The sequence below is a fragment of the Procambarus clarkii genome, chromosome 31, assembly GCF_040958095.1.
Source record: "Procambarus clarkii isolate CNS0578487 chromosome 31, FALCON_Pclarkii_2.0, whole genome shotgun sequence".
NCBI classification, from domain to species: domain Eukaryota; kingdom Metazoa; phylum Arthropoda; class Malacostraca; order Decapoda; family Cambaridae; genus Procambarus; species Procambarus clarkii.
The window spans coordinates 24,349,303-24,374,655 of NC_091180.1; the positions used below are offsets into that span (position 1 = coordinate 24,349,303).

The 25,353-nt window shown below is 40.8% G+C and overlaps 2 protein-coding genes across 3 annotated transcripts; one reads left to right on the forward strand and one right to left on the reverse strand.

Annotated features, from left to right (window-relative positions):
* Positions 1-595: 595 nt before the first annotated feature.
* On the reverse strand, positions 596-15,641 carry LOC123758695 (protein obstructor-E). 2 transcript variants are annotated; one of them, XM_045743252.2, is made up of 4 exons: positions 15,504-15,641; positions 5,590-5,811; positions 1,543-1,731; positions 596-1,326 (listed from the first exon to the last, which is right to left on the reverse strand). In XM_045743252.2, exons 1-4 carry the CDS (start codon positions 15,547-15,549, stop codon positions 929-931), a joined length of 855 nt encoding a protein of 284 aa, XP_045599208.1. In that variant the 5' UTR covers positions 15,550-15,641; the 3' UTR covers positions 596-928. The 2 variants fall into 2 exon arrangements, with proteins under 2 accessions (XP_045599208.1, XP_045599209.1); XM_045743253.2 differs by lacking the exon at positions 5,590-5,811 and adding an exon at positions 5,884-6,099 and having other exon boundaries at positions 15,504-15,635.
* A 1,620-nt stretch (positions 15,642-17,261) lies between these two features.
* On the forward strand, positions 17,262-24,764 carry LOC138370219 (RNA-binding protein 25-like). Its single transcript, XM_069334216.1, has 5 exons — positions 17,262-17,290; positions 17,406-17,512; positions 20,409-20,496; positions 24,199-24,358; positions 24,666-24,764. Exons 1-5 carry the CDS (start codon positions 17,262-17,264, stop codon positions 24,762-24,764), a joined length of 483 nt encoding a protein of 160 aa, XP_069190317.1.
* Positions 24,765-25,353: the final 589 nt, after the last annotated feature.

Consider the following 25,353-nt stretch of genomic DNA (forward strand, 5'->3'; position numbering starts at 1 on the left):
CGCAGTGCCTCAAGGGGTCTCTTCATATAGCGCAGTGCCTCAAGGGGCCTCTTTATATAGCACAGTGCCTCGAGGGCCTCTTCATATAGCACAGTGCCTCGAGGGCCTCTTCATATAGCACAGTGCCTCAAGGTGCCTCTTTATATAGCACAGTGCCTCGAGGGCCTCTTCATATAGCACAGTGCCTCGAGGGCCTCTTCATATAGCGCAGTGCCTCAAGGTGCCTCTTTATATAGCGCAGTTCCTCAAGGGGCCTCTTCATATAGCGCAGTGCCTCGAGGTCCTGTATCCAACACTACAACCCCCCAAAAGGCCTACATCAAATAATGCCAATAACTGATATTTTAAGCAGTTTGATAACTTACCTACGATTACTCTAGCCCTACGATGCACCTATTCAATTAATAAGGGAAGTATTACACCAGGAGCCCCCCCCCCCTCCCCAACAAGGTACAAACCAACATCAACATTAATGTTCAAGTTACACATTGATTGATGCTTCCTTCTGGAATATACTGGCGGTTCTTCGTTCACTTTAATGATGTATAATACGTTTTTTTTTGTTTGTAGACATTGAGGGCAAAATACACCGATATATTTAACATAATTTATTTACAAACAGAGTAATAACAACTAAACCTAAGGTCGAGGAATGCGCTGGGCATAATACTTTGTGTGAGGGGGGGTATGTACAGTGCCCCGGGGTGTGGCTGCCTGTCACGTCTTGCTGTCCCCTGTGCGGGCCACGGCTCTTGGCCACGGTCAATGGCCACGGTCCTTGGCCACGGCTCTTGGCCGCGGTTCTTGGCCACGCCGTTCGAGACGGGCAATCTTTGGGAGAGTAAAGTTTGTACCCGGAGGAAAAGAGCGAGAGTTTGCGTGTGCTCAGGTCATGGCGGGCGGCCCTCGGGCGGCCCTGCGAAGTCGTCTAGTTCAGGGGAATAGCACCAGGGATTGGAGCGGGTCTGAAATTGCCTCCCGCAGGCAATACGGGGCGAGACGGTGGGGAATTCTGCAGGTCATTATCGGAGACGAATTGAGCTTCGTCTTGGACAGGCTCGGTCTGTTGGAGTGTTGGCCGACGGCGCTGTGGACGAGGCACAGGAGGACCTGAGCGAGGGGCCAGTCGTTCCTCTTCGGGTGATGGTGTGGTAGTGAGGACTTCGCAGTCGACGGTGGGTGGGTTGACGCAGCGACGGGACTGCTTGTCGAAGACGAGGGTTGCGGGGCAGCGCTGGAGACGGGGATAGCCTCCCTGGCAGGCCCAGTATCGCTCACATGATTTTCCTAGTGGCACGTTGGCGTTGGGGTCTTCCTTGCACAGAGCTGTTGGCAGAGCAGAAATAATTTCGTGAAATTGGCAATAGACATTACATAGTGTTTAAGAATGACTTCAGTTGCGAATATAGACTTTACGGCGCTAATCAAAGAGTAAAATCCTTTTTAAAACTAAAATTAGCTACAAGTTACAAAACACTTTAGTACTAAATATTACAGCTCATACAGTCAGGAGACAGAACTAAAAGTTTGAATATGTCTCACGATGCTTCTGGCAGCCTCTGACGTTCTGGGGCCAATCACAGGCGTGAGAGTCCTCGTTGTACAGGAGGCCTCCGATACAGAACTGCTCGGTGGCTGTACTGTTCCAGCAGGTCCAGTAGCGGGTACAGGACGTTTCGTGGCCGAAGATACCGTACTTCCAGTCACAGTGTTCGGTCTTTATAGGCGGGTCTGTAAACCGAAGATATAATGCTTTACATCCTTCACATAACCTAAAAAAGTCCACTATGGGCTCACCATAGTCCGTGCTACTTGGAACTTTTTGTTCCAGGTAGCGAATCTTAAACAACAACAACAACTAAACATAAAATAGTCTCGTGTATATGTGTAACTTGTTACATAGTTTATTTGTGTCTGATATTTGCGACTTCTCAGTAACTCTTGGGTTTTCATTATTAATAAAGAAAGTAAACTGCAATTAGAAATAAAATATGTTTGAATACACAACAATACATGATAGATTAAGCTTTAGTAAACTATAAGAGAAGACTTGAGTCGACCAACTGTTGCTGCTGCTGGATTACTACTTACACATTTAAGTTTTATAATTCTGGACATATATTTTAAATTAAAGTGTGCAATACTTTTAATACAAATTTAAATTACTTTTCTCAATAAGTAATTTACATTCAATTTTTTTTTTTAGTAACTCGTTTAGTCAATAGGAAGGTTTAGATCTTCTTGCATATCTGTGTCCTGGCATTTACACCTGGTCTTATGCAGCATTTGTGTTTATTCTTTTGTTTGACTGATTACCTGTTTGTCCATTAGGAAATACAATACTAGCTTTAAAATGCATTTTATACATAAGACCATTACAATTACTAGGAGAAAAATTAATTCATTTTAATTATAGAAAAATTCAGAAATGCTACTTTCAGGCGTTTAGAAGTTTCACTAAATTTTTAATTAAGCTTTTTTTTTATTCTTCTTTATTTTTCAAACTGTATAGAAACCTTGTTCCATGTTACAGTCTTTTTAATAAGTATTTGTTGAATGTCCTAAAGTGAAAGATGTGAGATACATGGCAATGATTTCATTATCAGTTTACTCTCTGCACAATATTCATAGATCTTTCAAAACATCACACATATATATATATATATATATATATATATATATATATATATATATATATATATATATATATATATATATATATATATATATATATATATATATATATATATGTGAATTGCCTCAAGAATTTGTAATCTTCTTGAATCTTGGGTTTTGTCTATTATGCAAGTATTCTTGTTCAACATTTCTATATATATATATATATATATATATATATATATATATATATATATATATATATATATATATATGACCGAAAAAGTAAGATTAATAATTCTAACACGAATTTTCTCAATCTTTCGTACATTACGCTTCACTGTTGGAGGTAAATCAAAAATCACTTCTCCAAAATTCATTTTTATTTCTAGTCTGACGCGACACGGGCGCGTTTCGTAAAACTTATTACATTTTCAAAGACTTCACAAATACACAACTGATTAGAACGTATCTCTGATTTTATATCTACATTTGAGTGAGGTGGGAAGGGTGATGTGGCATTAACACAAGACAGAACAGGAGGGGATATTAATAGGGTATTAAAAGTATCAACACAAGACAGAACAGAAACAATGGGTATTGAATAGAAGTGTTTGTAGAAAGCCTATTGGTCCATATTTCTTGATGCTTCTATATTGGAACGGAGTCTTGAGGTGGGTAGAATATAGTTGTGCAATAATTGGCTGTTGATTGCTGGTGTTGACTTCTTGATGTGTAGTGCCTCGCAAACGTCAAGCCGCCTGCTATCGCTGTATCTATCGATGATTTCTGTGTTGTTTACTAGGATTTCTCTGGCGATGGTTTGGTTATGGGAAGAGATTATATGTTCCTTAATGGAGCCCTGTTGCTTATGCATCGTTAAACGCCTAGAAAGAGATGTTGTTGTCTTGCCTATATACTGGGTTTTTTGGAGCTTACAGTCCCCAAGTGGGCATTTGAAGGCATAGACGACATTAGTCTCTTTTAAAGCGTTCTGTTTTGTGTCTGGAGAGTTTCTCATGAGTAGGCTGGCCGTTTTTCTGGTTTTATAGTAAATCGTCAGTTGTATCCTCTGATTTTTGTCTGTAGGGATAACGTTTCTATTAACAATATCTTTCAGGACCCTTTCCTCCGTTTTATGAGCTGTGGAAAAGAAGTTCCTGTAAAATAGTCTAATAGGGGGTATAGGTGTTGTGTTAGTTGTCTCTTCAGAGGTTGCATGGCTTTTCACTTTTTCACTTTGGAAAGTGAAAAGCCATGCAACCTCTGAAGAGACAACTAACACAACACCTATACCCCCTATTAGACTATTTTACAGGAACTTCTTTTCCACAGCTCATAAAACGGAGGAAAGGGTCCTGAAAGATATTGTTAATAGAAACGTTATCCCTACAGACAAAAATCAGAGGATACAACTGACGATTTACTATAAAACCAGAAAAACGGCCAGCCTACTCATGAGAAACTCTCCAGACACAAAACAGAACGCTTTAAAAGAGACTAATGTCGTCTATGCCTTCAAATGCCCACTTGGGGACTGTAAGCTCCAAAAAACCCAGTATATAGGCAAGACAACAACATCTCTTTCTAGGCGTTTAACGATGCATAAGCAACAGGGCTCCATTAAGGAACATATAATCTCTTCCCATAACCAAACCATCGCCAGAGAAATCCTAGTAAACAACACAGAAATCATCGATAGATACAGCGATAGCAGGCGGCTTGACGTTTGCGAGGCACTACACATCAAGAAGTCAACACCAGCAATCAACAGCCAATTATTGCACAACTATATTCTACCCACCTCAAGACTCCGCTCCAATATAGAAGCATCAAGAAATATGGACCAATAGGCTTTCTACAAACACTTCTATTCAATACCCATTGTTTCTGTTCTGTCTTGTGTTGATACTTTTAATACCCTATTAATATCCCCTCCTGTTCTGTCTTGTGTTAATGCCACATCACCCTTCCCACCTCACTCAAATGTAGATATAAAATCAGAGATACGTTCTAATCAGTTGTGTATTTGTGAAGTCTTTGAAAATGTAATAAGTTTTACGAAACGCGCCCGTGTCGCGTCAGACTAGAAATAAAAATGAATTTTGGAGAAGTGATTTTTGATTTACCTCCAACAGTGAAGCGTAATGTACGAAAGATTGAGAAAATTCGTGTTAGAATTATTAATCTTACTTTTTCGGTCATATTTAATAATATATGTCTACAGGAAAGACTGCTACCAAAATATACTAATATATATATATATATATATATATATATATATATATATATATATATATATATATATATATATATATATATATATATATATATATATATATATATAACTTTGAACAGTAATGCAATGTTAGTTCAATAAAGTAAAATTAGTTCATCCAATTAACTGGATTAATTAAAAACATAAGTTAATTAAATATTGAATAACATATAACGTTTTGTACTAAAAAAATATTGAGCAATAATATTGACTGACAAACCTATGAAAACATCCATTTTCATAACTGGAAAGATGTACTGTGAATATAATGCTGTATAAGGAGTGATTCTGAATCACCTATTGTTGTTTACGTCAAGTCATCTATCATAGTTTAAGTTTTTGAAACTTACTCTGTCTGCTTCTGTGTGTATTAATACCTAATTAATATTAATACCAAATTAATACCTTGATTAGGTATGACAAAGCTCGATTTCTAGTTTCTCGTGCCTTGTAAGTTTATATAGCTGAATAACGTGTTATAGTGATCATGATTCTATAATAATTAAAATATGTAAATTATAGTTGAACTTTTTTTAATAAATACCCAACAACAGACAAGTGTTGAGTATTAAAAATTATATTTTGGTATTAAAAATTATACCCAACAACAGACAAGTGTCAATGCTTGTTAAGGGGGATTAGATAAGATGCAGGCTAGGGAAGGGGATGGTTGTGGTTTGAGGGGACTGACTCACTAGCTAGTTGCTTATTTTCACAATAAGCTCCGCGCCAGGGGTAGTCGCACCCCTCTGTGATGCCTCGATTCCTGCCCACGAAGACCAGCCCGTTGGGGCAGTCGTAGAGCTGAGGGGCGTTCGCGACGCACTCCCAGTAGCGGTCGCAGTAGGTGATGTCTGCGACCACGCGATGCTTCGTGTCGCAGGGGTCCGGTTGTTGCGTCGGCTGCTGCGCCAGGCCTGAAGAGGGACGGGGTGGGGTGGGAGAGGAGAAAAAGAGAGAGGCGTCTTTAAGCAAACTGATCTACTTACTCCGTCCTGGGCGGTCAGTGCAGTCCACGTTGAAGTCGTAGTCACACACGCCAAAGAGTCCCTGAGTGCGCTTGCCGAGGTAGACCAGGCCATTGGGGCAGCTCTGGAGCACTGGCTGACCATCGAAGCACTCGTAGTAAAGGTCACATTGTTCCTCGTGAGCGGAAGTCCTGGTCTTTGATTTACAGGGGTCAGAGAACTGGCGCTGGCCCACGGCTACCAGGTCAAGTCACAAGGCAAATACATCAGGATTTAGCACAAAAAAATGTCATGTCAGTTCCGCTGAAAAACTCCTTGTCAGTTGTTTGTGCAAAGAGTCGGTAGGGTCGGTTGTTTGTGCAAGAGTCAGTAATGTGAGGTTTGTGCATCAGTTGACAGGCAAAAAAACAATTGCAACACTACAATTATGAGACCTAAGAATATACTATCATTAACGTGGAAGTGGCAGAGTACACTCACTCAAGAGTTCATTAACCTTGTTCCCTAAAAAATTTCGGTGCGCGCATCAAGCTTTCACTTTTCGCGGTGAACGGAGCTACCAATGGCGAGGCGCAGTACAGCGGTGCGTTGGCCAATCAGAGAGCGCTGCCAGCCCCCTGAGGCCCAGAGTGAAAGTTTATATCTGTGTCAGTGAAATATGCTTCTACCTTCCCGGCTAAACATAAGCTTTAACATAAACAAAACTGCCTAGGTTAAACCAAACAAAAATAAAACAGCTCGGGCTATTTGTTTTTTTACGAAGCGCTGAAGCTGTCTGGCCGTCAGTCTGGGCTCTGAATCACAAGGGAAATTAATCGCTACAGCTTCCATGAGCCACAGATGGGAGTATATCATCTGTGGCCCCTACGAGAGAAAGGGCCGTGCCGGACGACCCAGGGGCACCCCGACACGAACGCCTTTCATAACTTCGTGTCATTGAGGCTGATGTCTGGAGACTCGTGTCTCCGGACATCAAAAAAGCCTTACTCTAAGTGTCTCTAAAAGCCTTACTCCGAGTCTTTTATATAGTCAATTTTTAAGGACCATTAGTCAAGCGACCAAGAATTTCAAAACCTATCGGGTTTATGAGCTTATTTAATTACTTTTACTAATTAAAAAAAATATGCTCACACATGCAATGAGGTAATAGTTCTCTGCAGTTTGTTTACCCTGCAATAAAATAAATTGTTTATACCTGAAAGTAGTGCAACTTCGTGGTTTAAATATTCTCTGACAAATGTTTCAATTGAGCCTGCACGGAGAGCTCATAATTTTAATTTGATGCGAACACTTGATAAATATAAAGTAAGAGTCCTTTTAGGCGTGAATGGGTTTTTGTTTGTTGGCGGCCAATAAAATATTTGATGTGTAATTGTGAGTATATTGTTTATATATATATTGTGTATATGTGTGTGTGTATCGTGTGCTCATTGTGAGTATATTCTGTGTATTGTGTGTTCATTTGTAATTATAATTTGAGTGAATTGTATGCATATTGTGTGTGTGTGTGTAAGTGTATCTGTGTGTGTTTTCAACTGTTTGTGTCGTAAGTGTAGCTCTCTGTATATCATAAAATCAAAATGCAATATAATTAGTCCACACAACATAGTATTAATCACATTAACAACAAAAATTAAATCAAAATCTTTCTCGAACTTGTTATCAATTTAAGAGACACTGCCACTGATTCAAGAGACATTAGCACTGATTCAAGAGACATTAGCACTGATTCAAGAGACATTAGCACTGATTCAAGAGACATTATCACTGATTCAAGAGACATTAGCACTGATTCAAGAGACACTACTACTGATTCAAGAGACACTACTACTGATTTAAGAGACTTTAGCACTGATTCAAGAGAAGCTACCACTGATTTAAGAGACAAAGGCATAGACACACTCATTTCACTTCGGGAGCGACAATAATGCTACAATTCAAGTCTAGGCTTCAAACATTCATCTAAATCAAACTGAACATTTCTGTTTTTCAAACAGAAATAAACTAATTACTGCACTATGCAATTATTATAACTCAGTATGATAAAACAAACTTCATTTAAGTTCATTTAATGCAAAAGTGAATGTAGAATTATCTTTCACAATGCAAGCATCAAGCAACACAATGCAAGCATCAAGCAACACTGTCATGATTTTTTAACATCACAAATGCGTCAAGTTGATATAGTGTTCCAGAAAAAAATGAGAAAGCCTCAGTTGTATAAACAAGACTATTACAGCAATATAAACAGACACACATGACAAAAAAACAAAATATGTGAGACAGAACAGAAGCCTTTGCGACACCGATAAATATTTCAATGTATATATTAAACACATATAGTTTATATGTCGTGACGAATGAATTTCGAACAAAAAAGATACCACGTGTCTGCTCTATTTAAGAATAATTTAGGAACTAGAAAAAAACAAATTAAGAAAGCTGTAAACGCAGACATTCTCGAGAGTAGTCTTGTGTTTGAAGCTCGATTCAGAAACCGTGGTAAAAATATCTAGAAATCTGGGAGAAAAGATGTCGGCGTTTTCTTCTAGGTTACTGACACTTATTTAGGTTATGCTCACAATCATTAGAAGGGGGAAACTATAGAAAACGGGAGACATGGACGTTGGGGTTCACATCGCACTAATGACGATCATTACTGAACTTGTGGGAGTGGTGACCAGCAGCTTATACATCATCATTACTCATTTGTTTTGTAAGTTAATTCAACTCAACAACCCAGTCCATCTAACCTATCATGTCTTAGCCTAACCTAACCATAGACAGATATATAGATGTTATTGTTGACCAGATCACACACTAGAAGGTGAAAGGACGACGACGTTTCGGTCCGTCCTGGACCATTCTCAAGTCGATTGTGGTCGATTCTAGCGTGAGGTCTGGTCAACATACTTCAGCCACGTTATTGTGACTCATCGCTTGCATATAGATGTTATTGTATAAGATTTAGCTACTCAGAACGAAATGTCCATGTAGCACGGGCTATAGTGAGCCCGTAAGAGATATAGAATTTTGGGTTTTATATATATATGTGGTATATAGAAGGTGTGTGACCTCAGTAGGGTGTCAAAATTTTCTTCCTGCTCTGGTTTTAGATTCCAACATCAGCAGCAGCTCGGTCAAGGATTTAAATCTGGTTTCCCTTACCTTCGGTCAAGGATTTGTAAAGCCAAAATGAACGTGACTTTTGAACGGGAGAAATGAACAGTGAACACTGAGGAGTTGGCTGAACATTGAACTTGATCTCAAAGGAACAGTTTATTAAAAGGAGTTTGACATTAAACCATTATATATTAAGTTGATTTAGGAGTTATTCAACCGCACGTTGACCACTTGGGCGTGACTCCTGTGCGCGGTCCATGTATGCCAGGGGTGAGTAAGGTGACTGTACATTACACTCAACAGGACCTGTTTGGTCACGGTGTTTATTTTCTCTGATATTATGGATCGTTCAAAATAACGCGTGCTCGCGATTGTGCATACAAACCTCCCCCATATGCATATAATACACACACACACACACACACACACACACACACACACACACACACACATCTAATAGGTGAGTACACCCACACACGGTTGAGAGGCGGGACCAAAGATCCAAAGCTCAATCTCCGTAAGCACAACTGCGTGAGTACTAGATGAGTACACACACACACACACACACACACACACACACACACACACACACACACACACACACACACACACACAGACTGCATTTTCTTGGACTGTCAGAAAGCCTTTGACTCAGTACCCCATACAAGGCTGTTACAAAAGTTGGAGCAGCAGGCAGGAGTAAAAGGTAAGGTGCTCCAGTGGATAAGGGAGTATCTAAGCAACAGGAAACAGCGAGTAACTATGACAGGGGGGGGGAGAAGTCAGAGTGGCGAGATGTCACCAGCGGAGTCCCACAGGGCTCTGTACTTGGACCCATTTTGTTTCTAATATATGTAAACACTCTTCCAGAGAGTATAGACTCATTCCTCTCAATGTTTGCTGATGATGCAAAAATTATAAGAAGAATCAAGACGGATGAAGATAGAGACTACAGGATGACCTGGACAAACTGGATGAATAGTCTAGAAAATGGCTACTAAAGTTTAATTAAAAAAAGTGTGAAGTAATGAAATTAGGCGAAGGGAGCAGAAGGCTGAACACAAGGCACCATCTGGGAGGTGGAAATCCTGCAAGAATCAAATAGAAAGATCTGGGAGTTGATATCACACCGAACCTGTCCCCAGAAGCTCACATCAAAAGAATATCATCAGCGGCATATGCTGGATTGGCCAACATAAGAACTGCCTTTAGAAACTTGTGTAAGGAATCGTTCAGGACCTTGTATACTACTAATGTCAGACCAATCCTGGAATATGCAGCTCCAGCCTGGAGTCCATACCTAGTTAAACACAATGTTAGAGAAGATTCAGAGGTATGCCACCAGACTAGTCCCGGAACTGAGAGGTATGAGCTACGAGGAAAGGCTAAGGGAGCTGAACCTCATGTCCGTGGAAAACAGAAGAGTAAAGGGAGACATGATAACCACCTACAAAATTCTCAGGGGGAATTGACAGGGTGGACACAGGAGGAAACTTAGTACCCAAATGAGCCACAACGGCATTAGAAAGATTTTTTTCAATGTCAGAGTAGTTAACAAATGGAATGCATTAATCAGTGATGTGGTGGAGGCTGACTCCATACACAGTTTCAAATGTAGATTTGATCGAGCCCAGTTGGCTCAAGATTCTGTACACTAGCTGATTGGCAGTTGAGAGGCGGGAACAAAGAGTCAAAAGCTGAACCCCCGCAAGCACAACTAGGCGAGTACAACTAGGTGAGTACACACACACACACACACACACACACACACACACACACACACACACACACACACACACACTTGGCATAAATAATATTAACGTATTAAGTAAAAGACGGATTTGTATCTGGAGGTGCATTGAAATTCCCACTCGTTGAAAAATGTTGTTAAATAGTGAATATATCCCTTACGGTCTTACTGTAAAGGAAATGTATTCCTACTAACTGTTTATGTAATATTATTCATATTGCATAATATCCGGGACGGACCGAAACGTCGTCATCTCTTCATCTTCTGATGATGTGGTCATCATCAGAAGATGAAGTCATCTTCAGCCACGTTATTGTGACTCATCGTCCGCAGTATGTAAATAACCCGGAAACTGCTGGATATATTTGAATCCAATTTGACGGGATGACGGGGCTTGTGGAAGGGAGAACAAGATAGACTCACGAGATAGACTCATAGACTTGTTGCACTCGAGTATGCTCTTGAGTGCAACGAGAGCCTCGTGGAAGCCAAAATCGACGATTTATTTTTATACTTTGATCAATAAAAAGTTATGTAAGAAAGGTCGAGATCTGGCAATAAGATTAATAAAACACCTATAATAAATCTAGAAGAATTATTTCGTGTAACAAAGAACTGCAATAGAAAAAGAAAACACATTGAGTTTTTTTTGACTCAAATGAAACAAAACGCATTGACCCAAAACACGACAAAGAGACATGACATAAAAATTGTACCCAGTTGGTGAGAACACGAGACTTAACAAGGGCGATAATGGTATTAAACAAAATAAGTTATTTAATGACCCCTGGCAATTGAGCCTTAACTGCTGGGGGGTATATAAATATTACTTGGATTGCAGTGACCAATGTTTTGATTTCTTGAATGATTTATTGAATCATTCAAGAACAACTCCAGCTTCCCCAACCACCTCCGTTCTTTACTACGTCCCTCCACTATCCCACCAACTTTTCTATACTAACCTTTACACACCTCTCTACTATCCCACTATTGTTTACCTCACTATCTTCTCTCATTCCCTCCTAGTTACTATCTGTTCTATACATAACTCCGCATGATCGCTATCTACTTTCTCCCCTCCCCCCCTCACACACACACACACACACACACACACACACACACACACACACACACACACACACACACACACACACACACACACACACTTACACTTTCGATGACATAACCTGAACTGGTTTAATCACAAAAGTAAAAGTAAAAGTCGCCAATAACTTTCCCCTTTTACGACAATCCTTGTTCAGAAAGTCTCCAGTTTCTCCCTGTCTACTCTCATTAGCTTCCGTCTGAATTTTCATGTACCAACACCCGTCCCTCCCAAAACATATTCCTAATCAATCCAATCAACTTTCATTTCCAATCCGACGTACGTGTTGATGTATTTTTGGCACAATAGCTTTGTTACGATGGCTGGGCAAAATATTGTCGTTTGCTGCTGTTCATGCGAGCTGTTTGTGTCTACGAAGTGTTGGGTGTGAATACGAAAGGTGAACTTTGGGAGACTGGAACTTGCTGTGGCAGGTTCTGTCGCAAACCCCTGATATTTACGAGAGAGAGAGAGAGAGAGAGAGAGAGAGAGAGAGAGAGAGAGAGAGAGAGAGAGAGAGAGAGTTATATACTTATATAATTGCAAAATGAAAGATTGACATTCCCTGATGAAGGGAACTCTGCAGTGTGTGTGTGTGTGTGTGTGTGTGTGTGTGTGTGTGTGTGTGTGTGTGTGTGTGTGTGTGTGTGTGTGTGTGTGTGTGTATGCATGCGTGTGTGTGTGCGCGCGTGCGTGTGTGTGTGTGTGTGTGTAGTGTGTGGAAATAATTCTGAGTAAGACACTTCGGTGGGAATTTCCTGTGCATATCTACTACGTATAACCTTCAGATGATTCTTGTGGCGGAAACCTCGACTCACTGTCTGGTTCCCCCCCCCCTTGTCATGTGAGTTGTGAACGTCGCACGCCCTGTGTCTCCTGTCATTTGGATTTGCAATGCAATGAGCCAGCTCGGTGCAGCGAAGAAACCTTGCGAAACGCTAACAGTGGAGCTTAAGGCGATTTGTATTCAACCACAACTAACTTAACTGTCCATTTGCCGGAGTCAGAAGCATTATAAACTATGAAAATCAACCTCTATCTCTACCATAGTTACCATAAGCCCTTTTCTTGCGATTAAACCCCCCCCCCCCCCTCCAGTCACTATCAGTAACGTATCCCCAATCATTCTCTCCCACCTGCTACGGATTTCCAATCACCATTCCATTATGACCACCGCCACCACTAACATTCCGATTCACTCCTTCACTCCCTCTACAGCGGCTGGAAGTCCTATCACCCTGGACCACGTCTGACAATGTGGAACCCAGCCAGAGGTCGGGGAAAGGTCACACACACACACACACACACACACACACACACACACACACACACACACACACACACACACACACACACACACACACACACCACACCTTCCAACCAGACTTGAGCAACGGGTTTGATGCCGCTACTCTCAAGAGCCTTAGGGCAACCGGCAAGGTGACTTTCCTTGCTGGGAGAGACAACCTCAGCCACGCACACAGCCACGCACACACACACACATGCTGGTCACCCTTCTCACCACACACACACACATGCTGGTCACCCTTCTCACCACACACACACACACACACATGCTGGTCACCCTTCTCACCACACACACACACACACACACACACACACACATGCTGGTCACCCTTCTCACCACACACACACACACACACACACACACACACACACACATGCTGGTCACCCTTCTCACCACACACACACACACACACACACACACACACAGCCGGCCACATAGAATGTCCAACCGGCTCGCAAGACTCTTTGATTCCTAGGGATTATATATTGATTTGTTTAAGTAACACGTAAATGCTTTATTGAGTAATTGGTTTTACTGACTCTCACAGTTTTTCTGTTTTTAGTTTTGAGTTTGTTGATCTTTAAAAATATTTTAATTGTATATATGATTTGTGTATAACATAAAAAACTACTCATATATATATATATATATATATATATATATATATATATATATATATATATATATATATATATATATATATATATATATATATATATATCGTACCTAATATAATAGCCAGAACGCACTACCTGGCCGAGTATGCAAGGCCCGACTTGCCTAATAGGCAGTGATTTTCGTTATTTAAATAAAAAATTAAAATCACAATGAGTTTATTTGAATTAGTATTTTTATATTACAGTAATAACATGAATTGCTGACTTAATTGTGTTACTTTAGGTTATGTACGATAAGTTAGTTTAGGTAGGTCTCGTTAGGTTTGATCGGATTTCTACGTCAGTTTTAACTCAAATTAAAAAGTTAATTATATACAATATAATGGAAAAATTTATAAATTCATAAAGACAAATTTAGAAAAATATATAACTTTAGGAAAACTCGGCTTATTAGGCAAGCCAGGCCTTACATAGTCGGCCAAGTAGTGCGTTCTGGCTATTAGGTACAACATTATATATATATATATATATATATATAATATTGAGGCTTATAAGTCTATCACTCGAGTATACTCTAGAAGCCTCTGAAAAGCTGGTATATTTCGCTTACTGAAGTATGCTAATGTATTTACATACTGCATTTGTATTGGTCAGTTACTGGAATTCTAATTTTTTTTATTTTAGTTGTGTATATATTGTTATTTTGTTTTAGATCAATGAAATAATTTCAAAATAGGCTTGAAAGAGTTACATTAGAAGCGAACATTAGGGAGCTTGAAAGCTTTGTCTAGCGAGGAATTTACACGTCCAAAGGTGTCATGTGTAAGGAATATTGCGCATTTCAAGTTAGACACATGTGTGTTCGTGAGAATTATGGATACCAGCGTCAAGATTTTGATGGTTTAATGGTATTTAAGCACCTTAATATATGCGAACAAGCCTGAATGGTCCCCAGGACTATATGCGAATGAAAACTCACACCCCAGAAGTGACTCGAACCCATACTCCCAGGAGCAACGCAACTGGTAACTACAGGGCGCCTTAATCCACTTGACCATCACGGCCGTCAAAAGGAAGTGATAGCCGAGGCTATTTGAGCCACTTCCCTTCAACCTTAATATATATATACGCTTCTTTGGACTAATGATCAGTGGCCTTAGTAGGAAAGGTAGGTTTTGTCTAGGTTCGTATGCTTGTGGTTAAAATCACTTGAAATTCGACACTTGTTCAAGCTGAATATATATAAAAATACCGATAATCACAAATTCGGATACCAGTGAGCCGATTTACGCTTCAGGAACGTATCCGCAGTTGGTCGGGCCGGTTTGGGGAGGAAAGGACAGTCACTGTTCTGTCTGATTCGCTGATTCTTGCCACTCGCCACGGCTGTTATTCGCCAATATATTTCCAAAGGCTTTTTTTTTATTTTTGTTTGAGCTCATGTATGGAAGATTTTGGATGTCGCGATTATGCACATCGCGCTCACAGAATATCACTATACCACTTCTACTAGTATAGACACCTCTATCGTGACCAAATTGGCTGGTCCTTATAAGTATTAAGGCAAAATCTCATCAAAGATCATGGAACAAAATTTGCAAAAGAGGATTAAATTCCATGAGTGAAGCTATGACGTGGCGCCCCACTGATACTACCCGGATTCACTATTCACTATACACACACCCCCATGCACCCCTAAACCCCTTTGTCCTTCACTGTTCCCGTTAAAGCACTTACCAGCGCCTGCCACGGCAACGAGGATTCCTACTGCAAGTATCCTCATGATGTCTGACACATACACACACACACAAGGGTAGCAGCAGCAGCGATGGCGTCTGGACAGAGAGTGGTCGTACACGCCTTCCGCCTCGCTCCTTTTAAGCTCTCGCCCTCCCCCCCACCCACACACCCCCCTAAATCTCCTTCTCCCCCTCCCCCCCCACACACACTCCCCCCCATCTATCTCCTCCATCCCCCCCACCACAACCACCACCACCAAACTCCGCCCACAGCCACACACAAGGGTATTAAATGGAAAATTCCTTGTCTCCTTGCACCATTTTTCCGTTTTGGTTTCCTTCGATTGTGTTTCTGATTGAGAGAAGATGCTGCGACACAAGGTCGGAGGAGGGGGCTCTCTTAAAGGAGGGGGAGGAGGGGGATTGAGGAAGGGGGAGGGGGTTGATGATTAGGGGGAGGGGGGGGGAAGGAGATGAGACACAAACGAAAGCGAGACTCAGACCGACGCCCGGCGGAGTTTTGTTCGGTCTCACTCCCCTGCCCCCCCTCGCTTCCCCCCCCCCTCTACCTCTAAGTCCACACGTAGTCAGCCTGTATAACTTCTCTCTCTCTCTATCTCTCTCTCTCTCTCTCTCTCTCTCTCTCTCTCTCTCTCTCTCTCTCTCTCTCTCTCTCTCTCTCTCTCTCTCTCTCTCTCTCTCTCTCTGTCTCTCTGTGCGTTTGATATTCCGCATCATTTTGCCTTTAAGACTGACACGAGTATCTAATAACACCCTTCTATACACAAATTCCTCTCATGGACATTGGGTATTTGAACCAAAAAAGCAAGTTGGTGCATTTTGAAAACCTGATAAGTTCAGTTTCACCATTTCGGGAGTCGAATTCTGATTGGCTAGAGAGAGTGACGTCACGAGCGCTATATAGCGAGGGTGTGACGACAACAAAGGCAGAGATTATATGGTCGTTGTCTGCTGTGTTTGGCCTCTGCGCCTCTTCCCAGATGCTCCGTACTCCATTAGGGTCTAAAACCTGTACCGGAATGAACGTTATAACGTCATAGTGACGTCACCTACGTCATCCCACACTATATATAAAGCACAAACAATTTGGTTTCATATTTTCGTTAGGTTAGAGTAGGTTAGGTTAGGTTAGGTTAGATTAGGTTCGGTTAGCTTAATTTAGCTTAGGTTAGGTTAGGTTAGATTAGGATAGGTTAGGTTAGATTTGCTTAAAGATTAGTGATGGCGTACACAGTTTTCTCAGGTCTTAGACCTTTATAGTGTAACGAGGAAGGGTACACTATGGTGAGTCCTCTACGGGCTCACCATACCCCGTGCTACTTGGAACTTTTTGTTCCCAGTAGCTGAATCTACAACAAGTAAGCAAGCTTCACTATACCTGAACAGGGTTCTCGAGGTGCAGGTGAGTGTGTGTGTGTGTGTGTGTGTGTGTGTGTGTCCTCGTTACAGCGTAACAATCGTACGAGTGGTCGTAATTATACCATTGAATATGCATTTAGATATAAAATTCAAGCAGGTCCTTTGGCTAGACAATAAGGTGGTATATATATATATATATATATATATATATACATCATAAATATATGTGGGTGATATATGATTGTAATCATCTAATTGTTGTGGACTTAGGGGACTGTATTTGATTATTTAGTGTAATGCTTCGTTAATTTTCAATGTAAAAACTTAACCTAACTTAACTTATCGTAACTTAATCGTGTCTCTGAGCAGTCGTACCATGCAGTTAAGTTCGCTACAGGCACACGGGTATTATCTACTTCATATAAAATTATTTTGATTTATTCATATAAACAAATATATATATTTATATATATTTATATATATACAGTATATTATAACATAAATTTTTGAACCCCCTCAGAGACTATAATGGCCTGGCCAGTGATGATTATTGTGATGACTTTGTCAGTGATGGGTATAGTGATGAGCTGATCACTATATATCAACAGTATGATGACCAGATCATTCGTATGATAATATATTAACACATTCAAACATTTAAGTTTTTTTCATTATCTACAGCAAATTCTTATAGTGATCAGAATCTTGAACACCTGGTTGATACAACACCTGAGACAAGTAATTGCATATCACCTGTCAGGAAATTATTATAATGAGCTCAGACAAACAGCTCATTATAACCAAGCAAAAAAAAAAAACTCATCAGGAACCAGTATACAACAATTCATCAAAGCCAGGCTTAAATACTCTTCTACGTCATCATTTAGATAAGAAACTCATCGACACCAAACTCAGTCAAACGACCCATCAAAGCCAATCTCAGCCAAACAACCCAAGCCAAAGCCGGCCAAACACCCTGAGCCAAACTCTCTGATCATGCAACCCGACCATCAGTGTTGCCAGAAAAGAAAGCTGGGTTACACTGTTGCCATGCAAGCGTGCCACGAGGTTTCAGACCGCGGAACTTTTAACAAAATAGCCCGACAGTGTTACCAGACCTTGCTCTTGAACGCTGTGTGTGTGTGTGTGTGTGTGTGTGTGTGTGTGTGTGTGTGTGTGTGTGTGTGTGTGTGTTGCCACCTTGGCATTCTTACCCCACTTTGTGTTGAGGGGAGGGGGGGTTAGGGGGGGGGGGTTAAAGGGGCGATTTAAGGATAGGGAATGCTGGGATGATGGGGGGTGGAGGTGGTTAAGGATAGGAAGACCTTGGTAGGGGGTATATTGAGAAATAAATGGGGATTGGGGACAGAGAAGGCTGGATGTGAGAGGAATTACCAGGGGAGGGGTAGGGGGGGGAGGAAATGCTGAGGGGGGGGGGAGATAAGGAGAGGTAATATTGAGTTAAGGGAGGAAAGCTAACATTGACCGTAGGGAACTAACGTTAAGGGTCATAAGCGAAAGAGGGGAACTAGAAACAGCGATAAGTCAAGGAGACAAAATGGTTAAAAAATAAACAAAGGCTGATAAATACAGAGGGTGAGAATGTGTGAGACAAAGAGAGAGAGAGAGAGAGAGAGAGAGAGAGAGAGAGAGAGAGAGAGAGAGAGAGAGAGAGAGAAGGATAATAAATAGAGAGAGCTTGAGAGACAAGAATGCAAATCGAGCATTTTCAGACAAAGAGCAACAGAACAACAGGACCAGACAAAGAACAACAGAACAACAGGGCCAGCCAAAGAACAACAGAACAACAGGGCCAGCCAAAGAACAACAGAATAACAGGGCCAGACAAAGAAGAACAGAACAGGGCCAGCCAAAGAACAACAGGACCAGACAAAGAGCAACAGAACAACAGGGCCAGACAAAGAGCAACAGAACAACAGGGCCAGACAAAGAACAACAGAACAACAGGGCCAGACAAAGAACAAGAGAACAACAGGGCCAGACAAAGAACAACAGAACAACAGGGCCAGACAAAGAACAACATAACAACAGGGCCAGACAAAGAACAACAGAACAACAGGGCCAGACAAAGAGCAACAGAACAACAGGGCCAGACAAAGAGCAACAGAACAACAGGGCCAGCCAAAGAACAACAGGACCAGACAAAGAGCAACAGAACAACAGGGCCAGACAAAGAACAACAGAACAACAGGGCCAGACAAAGAACAACATAACAACAGGGCCAGACAAAGAGCAACAGAACAACAGGGCCAGACAAAGAGCAACAGAACAACAGGGCCAGACAAAGAACAACATAACAACAGGGCCAGACAAAGAACAACAGAACAACAGGGCCAGACAAAGAACAACATAACAACAGCCAGACAAAGAACAACAGAAAAACAGGGCCAGACAAAGAGCAACAGAACAACAGGGCCAGACAAAGAATGGTTAGAAAGTTAATGTTAGGACAGTTTGTGTGAACCAAAGACAGAAGGAAAGAGAGGGAGAACAAGGACAACACAAGCGTAAATAAGTAGAAATAAGTAAAAATTAAAAATAATTGCAGTTATTAAAATAATAAGGACATAAAGATTAAATTAGATTTAAATCAAAACAAAACAAAAAGGAAATTTTAGAAAAATAACTAACCAAGATAACTAAATAAATAGATTAGTTATTAGATAAATAACTAACTACAATAGAAAAACAAAACAAAAACAAAAACAGGAAAAAAGAAAAATAAACAGGAATTTAATAGAAGAAATTTAAATAATATTTCAACCTTAACAATAATGCTAATAATAATAATTATGATAATAATAATAACAATTATAAAAGTATCCCTGATAATAAAAATTTAAGCCACATAATTCAATTAATACAAAAAAGTTATTCATTTCCACTCTGTCTAGTCTTGAATAAAGAAATTAAGAACACCTGAAGAGTTATTCATTTGGATTGATTGCTGTCTTGAATGGGTCAGGAAGTTGTGTATAAGCAGTGCACAAGTGTAGGAAAATATTATTGAGACGTGAGGAAAATATTATTCATTTTTCACATGGATATTCCTGTTGGATTATGAGATGGGAGACAGAAAGTGTAATTCACTTATAGTAAGGATTATTGTTCAATTATTCACTTAGAGAAAAAAAAGGAGAAAACAGTCACATTATTCATTTATAGAAGAGAAAGCCCATCACTTTATTCATTTGAGGACAAAAATAGTCATGTTATTTACGTAGAGAGGATAAAGTAAATAACTGATTTATTCACTTTAAAAGGAGGAGAAAACAGTTAGATATTCACTTGAGGAGGAGGAGAAAGCATTAAAGTTATCACTTGAGGAGGAGAAAGTATTCAGGTTATCACTTGAGGAGGAGAAAGCATTCAAGTTATCACTTGGGGAGGGGAAAGTTGTCATGACATTCGTAGATTGGAACTTGAGAAGTCTAATAGGCTTCCTGTCCCAGACATTGGGAAAAGGTTATACCATTTGTGATTGACGTAAAGGATGAGTAAGGGAGAAAATGGGAGCAAAAGAGAGAGAGAGAGAGAGAGAGAGAGAGAGAGAGAGAGAGAGAGAGAGAGAGACGGAGAAATAGAGAGATATAGATATATCTGAAGAGACAGACAGACAGACAGACAGAGAGGAGAGTTCTAACACAGAAATAGAAAACAGAGAAAGATACAGACTTAAAATATAATATGTACATAGGAAAGATAATAATCTAGAGACAGACACATACACACACACACACACACACACACACACACACACACACACACACACACACACACACACACACACACACACACAGAAAACATTCAACCAGAGTTCCTCAAAATTTTCCCCCCTACCAAACATCGTAGAAATCAACCATCTACTCACCTCGTCATGAGTTTCTGTACCCATTCCCTACCCAGCAATCATCGCCAATCAACCTACCCATACCTCTTCCTCCCTCCATCACCTCTCAGAACTCCATCACTCCATACCACTACCTCCCTCTCCCAGTCTCCAAACCTTCCTAACCCCTCCCCACACACCACAGTCAACCGAACTGCTCCGTAGACAGTGGAAGGAGACTTCAATCATGGTCAAATTGACTGGGAATCGAGGAACCGAGAGACGGGAAAAGAAACAGGAAGAGATGACTCGTAATAACGGTAGAAAGGAGCTTCCTGCTACAACATGCCAGGAAGCAAACATGGAGAAGGCGTGGTGACCAACCAGCCAGAAATAGACATAATAGAAATAGACACAAATAAACAAAATGATAGAATGATAGGGTAGGAGAGAGAGAGAGAGGGTGGGGGAGAGGAGAGAGAGAGAAACTGTTCCACATCAGGGGAAAGATGGATCACTGTGAACGAACAGGTGATCAGACTTTACAACAGAAAGAGAGGACACACGAAGAATGTGATGAGGAAATATATGAAAAACTCAACAAAAGCTTTTAGGAAATCATCAAGCTGGAAGCTGATCTGCCACTACAGCTTAAACAATCCACGGGGAACACTCGCTAAAATAATTATGACCTCAAACAATTTAAGGAAACAATTACAGGAACTGGATGCAGCACGAGCTGTAGGACCAGACAAGATACCACCTTGAATATTAAAATGGAGAAATTGATCACGACATACATGATTCTAAGAAGAATTGTCAATGCAAAGAAGCATTGTTCACAGCAAGGCATAGCAAAACGAAGGGGGCATAGATGGAAATTAGAAAAGCAAATGAGTCATATAGAGATGTCAGAAAGAACTTTTACAGTGCTAGAGTCGTCAATGTATGTATCATATCAGACGAAAAGGTCTGATATGAAGTTAATTAACTATAAAATATTAAATGTACGTGTGATACGAAAAGTGTGGAAACTGAGTTATTACATTAAACTAAGGAAGGAAGGAAGGAAAGGGGGAAAGGGTGAAAGAGCCGAGCTCCTCCCTACAAGTACACCTGGATGATGACCACACACACACACACACACACACACACACACACACACACACACACACACACACACGCGCGCGCACGCAAGCCCACACATAGAATTTTTTTATAGGCAAGTGTCGTGACTACCTGACTACTTTCCCCATGTGAAGAGAGATATAGAGAGCCACACTGCTTGACTGCGGTCTAGCCAGCTGCCCCCGAGAGAAACTCTGCTCTCTCTCTCTCTCTCTCTCTCTCTCTCTCTCTCTCTCTCTCTCTCTCTCTCTCTCTCTCTCTCTCTCTCTCTCTCTCTCTCTCTCTCTCTCTCTTTCTCTCTCTCTCTCTCTCTCTTCCCATTTTCAAGCTGCGTGATTCATCTTGGATAAGCCAAACAGAGATTATATTTGAAAACAAATATTTGCCTTGAATATTTAAGTTGAGAGTTGACGATATTTGCAGACAGCCAACAATGATAGTCTGCTGGAATGATTTTATGAGCTTTCACAAGTGACCCACAGTTGTAGTAACTCACGACTGTATTATCCATCAACAGTGCTTGAAATGGCTTGGATTTTCAACATGATGAATATGATGAGCAAAAGAATCTAATCCACCTGATGCTGCAGGTTGGCAAAACACTTTTCAAAACTGTGTTAGAAGCTGATGATGATGAATATGAACGCCTTGTTATTGAACAAATCTACAAGGGGGCCGTGACGAGGGTTCGAACTTATGTCCGAGAGGATCCCAGACGCTGCCTTAATTGACTGATCAGTTCCTGGAGATCATAGGAGTGTGAGAAGCTTAGTGCTCAGTTCGTGGTCACTTGACATTACCACATATTTCTAGAATATTTTTTTTCATACAAGAAATGAAACTGTAGTTGGGGATAAATTCTTGCTACGGATAGAGATTTTCCTGTGCGTCACGACTGTCATAGATGTAGTAAATGAAGTCAAAACAGGCTGTTGTTGTTGTTGTTTTAGATTCAGCTACTCAGGGCAAAAGTTCCAAGTAACACGGGCTATGGTGAGCCCGTGACTCACCTGGCACAGGAGCGGGACTGTAACTTGTCAAAACAGACTCAGACATACGGATATGTAGGCCTATGACTGTGTGGGCTTAGCAGCTTCGTCATATAATCCAGATCTCAGGCAGCTAGAGGAAGTGACTCCTGGCATTGTGTTCCATTAGAAATAACTATACTGACATGTATGTTTTCTCAAGTTGTGAAATGATGGACACGTTGGATATGATATACTTATTTTTAAAGAGTCTCCCCTGACCTTTTTATGCATCTCTCTTCTGCTGTTCAGTTCTATTGACTGTAAAGTTAGACATGCAAATTATAACCTCGATTCTACGAACTATATAGAACCAACCCCAATTCGTTGTAATGAGGGCTTCGTTGCAGCCGGAGATGCCTCCAGGGGGCATTTCCCACGCCCTATGGGCTAATTTCACTCAGCAAAATTTGAATTTAAATCTATTATATAATAGACAACTACCAAGTGAACAAGTCAGCAAACACATTTTAACTACATCTAGTTCTTTTCTCACGTCCCCAGCTACAAAACTCGTATGGGCCAATTTACTTCCACAATTTCCTATATCCTTGTAGCTTTGTGTAGTGCCTATGATGTGCAATGCCCTAATTTCTTCAACTAGCCTGCCACCCAAAAATGGTTGGAAGCTCCAGTAACTCGCCCAATATATTTGTCAGATTTTGCAGAACCTTTCTCTATAAAATGATATGCTTTTGATCAGATTTCGAAGCCTATTAACAGTTTTCCTTTGCTAAAAACAAGTTTTAAAGTTTTAGCAGTGGGATAGGCGTTTTCTTGAACAACTTTGCACCTAAAACAGTACATTTTTGAGTAAATAAATCGACCAATTAATAAATTAATCTCTGATTTAGATATACAAATCGCTAAATTATCCAGACAATGAGATACTCAGAAATATATAAGCTATAACATCTTTGAAGTTCAGAATTAAAAGTTTTAACATTCATCCACAACTGTGACCAAATAACATGCAATGGATAATAATTTGCATTGAGAAGGGAAGCAGTACAAGGGTTCAAGACTGGTGAATCACTACCGCCATCTCATCATTCTTCCGAAAAAACAAAACGAATGTCTTTCGAACTATAAAAACTTTAACATCAGCTGGAAAGGTCAAGGCGAGCGCCTTAGCCTCGAAGCTTCGCAGGTAACACAGCCTTGAGGGTACAGATTCAGACTAACAGAATAACCCTTTATTATGACACGCACAAAAACCTCAAACGTACAAGATAATGACGTCTTCCTCCGACACTGACAAGACAAGCACATAAGCCCCTTGACATCGTGTGGGGACGCTCACATAGGAGAGAGAGAGAGAGAGAGAGAGAGAGAGAGAGAGAGAGAGAGAGAGAGAGAGAGAGAGAGAGAGAGAGAGAGAGAGAGAGAGAGAGAGAGAGAGAGAGAGAGAGAGAGAGAGAGAGAGAGAGAGACAGACAGAGAGGCATACATAAGACAGACAGAGAGGCATACATAAGACAGACAGAGAGGCATACATAAGACAGAGAGGCATACATAAGACAGACAGAGAGGCATACATAAAACAGAGAGGCATACATAAGACAGAGAGGCATACATAAGACAGACAGAGAGGCATACATAAGACAGAGAGGCATACATAAGACAGAGAGGCATACATAAGACAGGCATACATAAGACAGAGAGGCATACATAAAACAGAGAGGCATACATAAGACAGAGAGGCATACATAAGACAGACATACATAAGACAGAGAGGCATACATAAGACAGACAGCGAGACGAACAGGCAGAGAGAGAGAGAGAGAGAGAGAGAGAGAGAGAGAGAGAGAGAGAGAGAGAGAGAGAGAGAGAGAGAGAGAGAAGTAAGGCAACTATCAGGAGAAAGCGCTAATCCATTACGACAACATAGCCCTTGGAAAGGGGGTGAGGATAAAGGATTTTGGGATAAGACGGATGAAAGAAATTAATGATGCCCACCAACTCACTTGGACAGTCAGTCGGGGGATTGAACGCCGACCTGCAAGAAGCGATTCAATACCACCTAGCCAAACCGCTTGGGCATCCGAGGCTCTACGAGTATATATATATAATAGTATATAGGATATATATAATATATAATATACATCTTGAAGATAAACAATCTTGGTTTCAAATCATTAGGAGTGTGGCGAAGGGACGCCCGAGTCTCACGGTCGAACGAGCGCCCAGTCTGGCGTTCCCAGTCACCCCTGTCACAGGACACTATATAAGCGAGGACTGCCTGAGGCCTCGATCGTGTGGAATTTTTTTTATGGTTCCGACTCGACATATGTTGCTACGCAGCTCGGTGGCAGGTGTTAGTGTAAATGCGGCAGCGTCTTAGTTTGAACCTCACAGGTGTTTGGAACTTTACAGGTATTTTAAACATGGAACTTTAAAGTGGTTCTAGTTTTAAAGTGGAACATGACCGTCCTGTTAGGGAAGAACAGCAAATGGAGCAT

Bases quoted from the DNA above. Each gene is read 5' to 3' on its own strand.
- LOC123758695 (XM_045743252.2), bottom strand. From the start codon at position 15,549: ATGAGGATACTTGCAGTAGGAATCCTCGTTGCCGTGGCAGGCGCTG. The intron at 5,812-15,503 runs GTAAGTGCTTTA...GTCCCTCTTCAG, and splicing joins CGTTGCCGTGGCAGGCGCTG to GCCTGGCGCAGCAGCCGACG. The intron at 1,732-5,589 runs GTGAGTCAGTCC...TTCGGTTTACAG, and splicing joins TGAAAATAAGCAACTAGCTA to ACCCGCCTATAAAGACCGAA.
- LOC138370219 (XM_069334216.1), top strand. From the start codon at position 17,262: ATGCAGTTAAGTTCGCTACAGGCACACGG. The intron at 17,513-20,408 runs GTATGATAATAT...AGGATGAGTAAG, and splicing joins GTATGATGACCAGATCATTC to GGAGAAAATGGGAGCAAAAG. The intron at 24,359-24,665 runs GCATACATAAGA...GAACAGGCAGAG, and splicing joins TACATAAGACAGACAGAGAG to AGAGAGAGAGAGAGAGAGAG.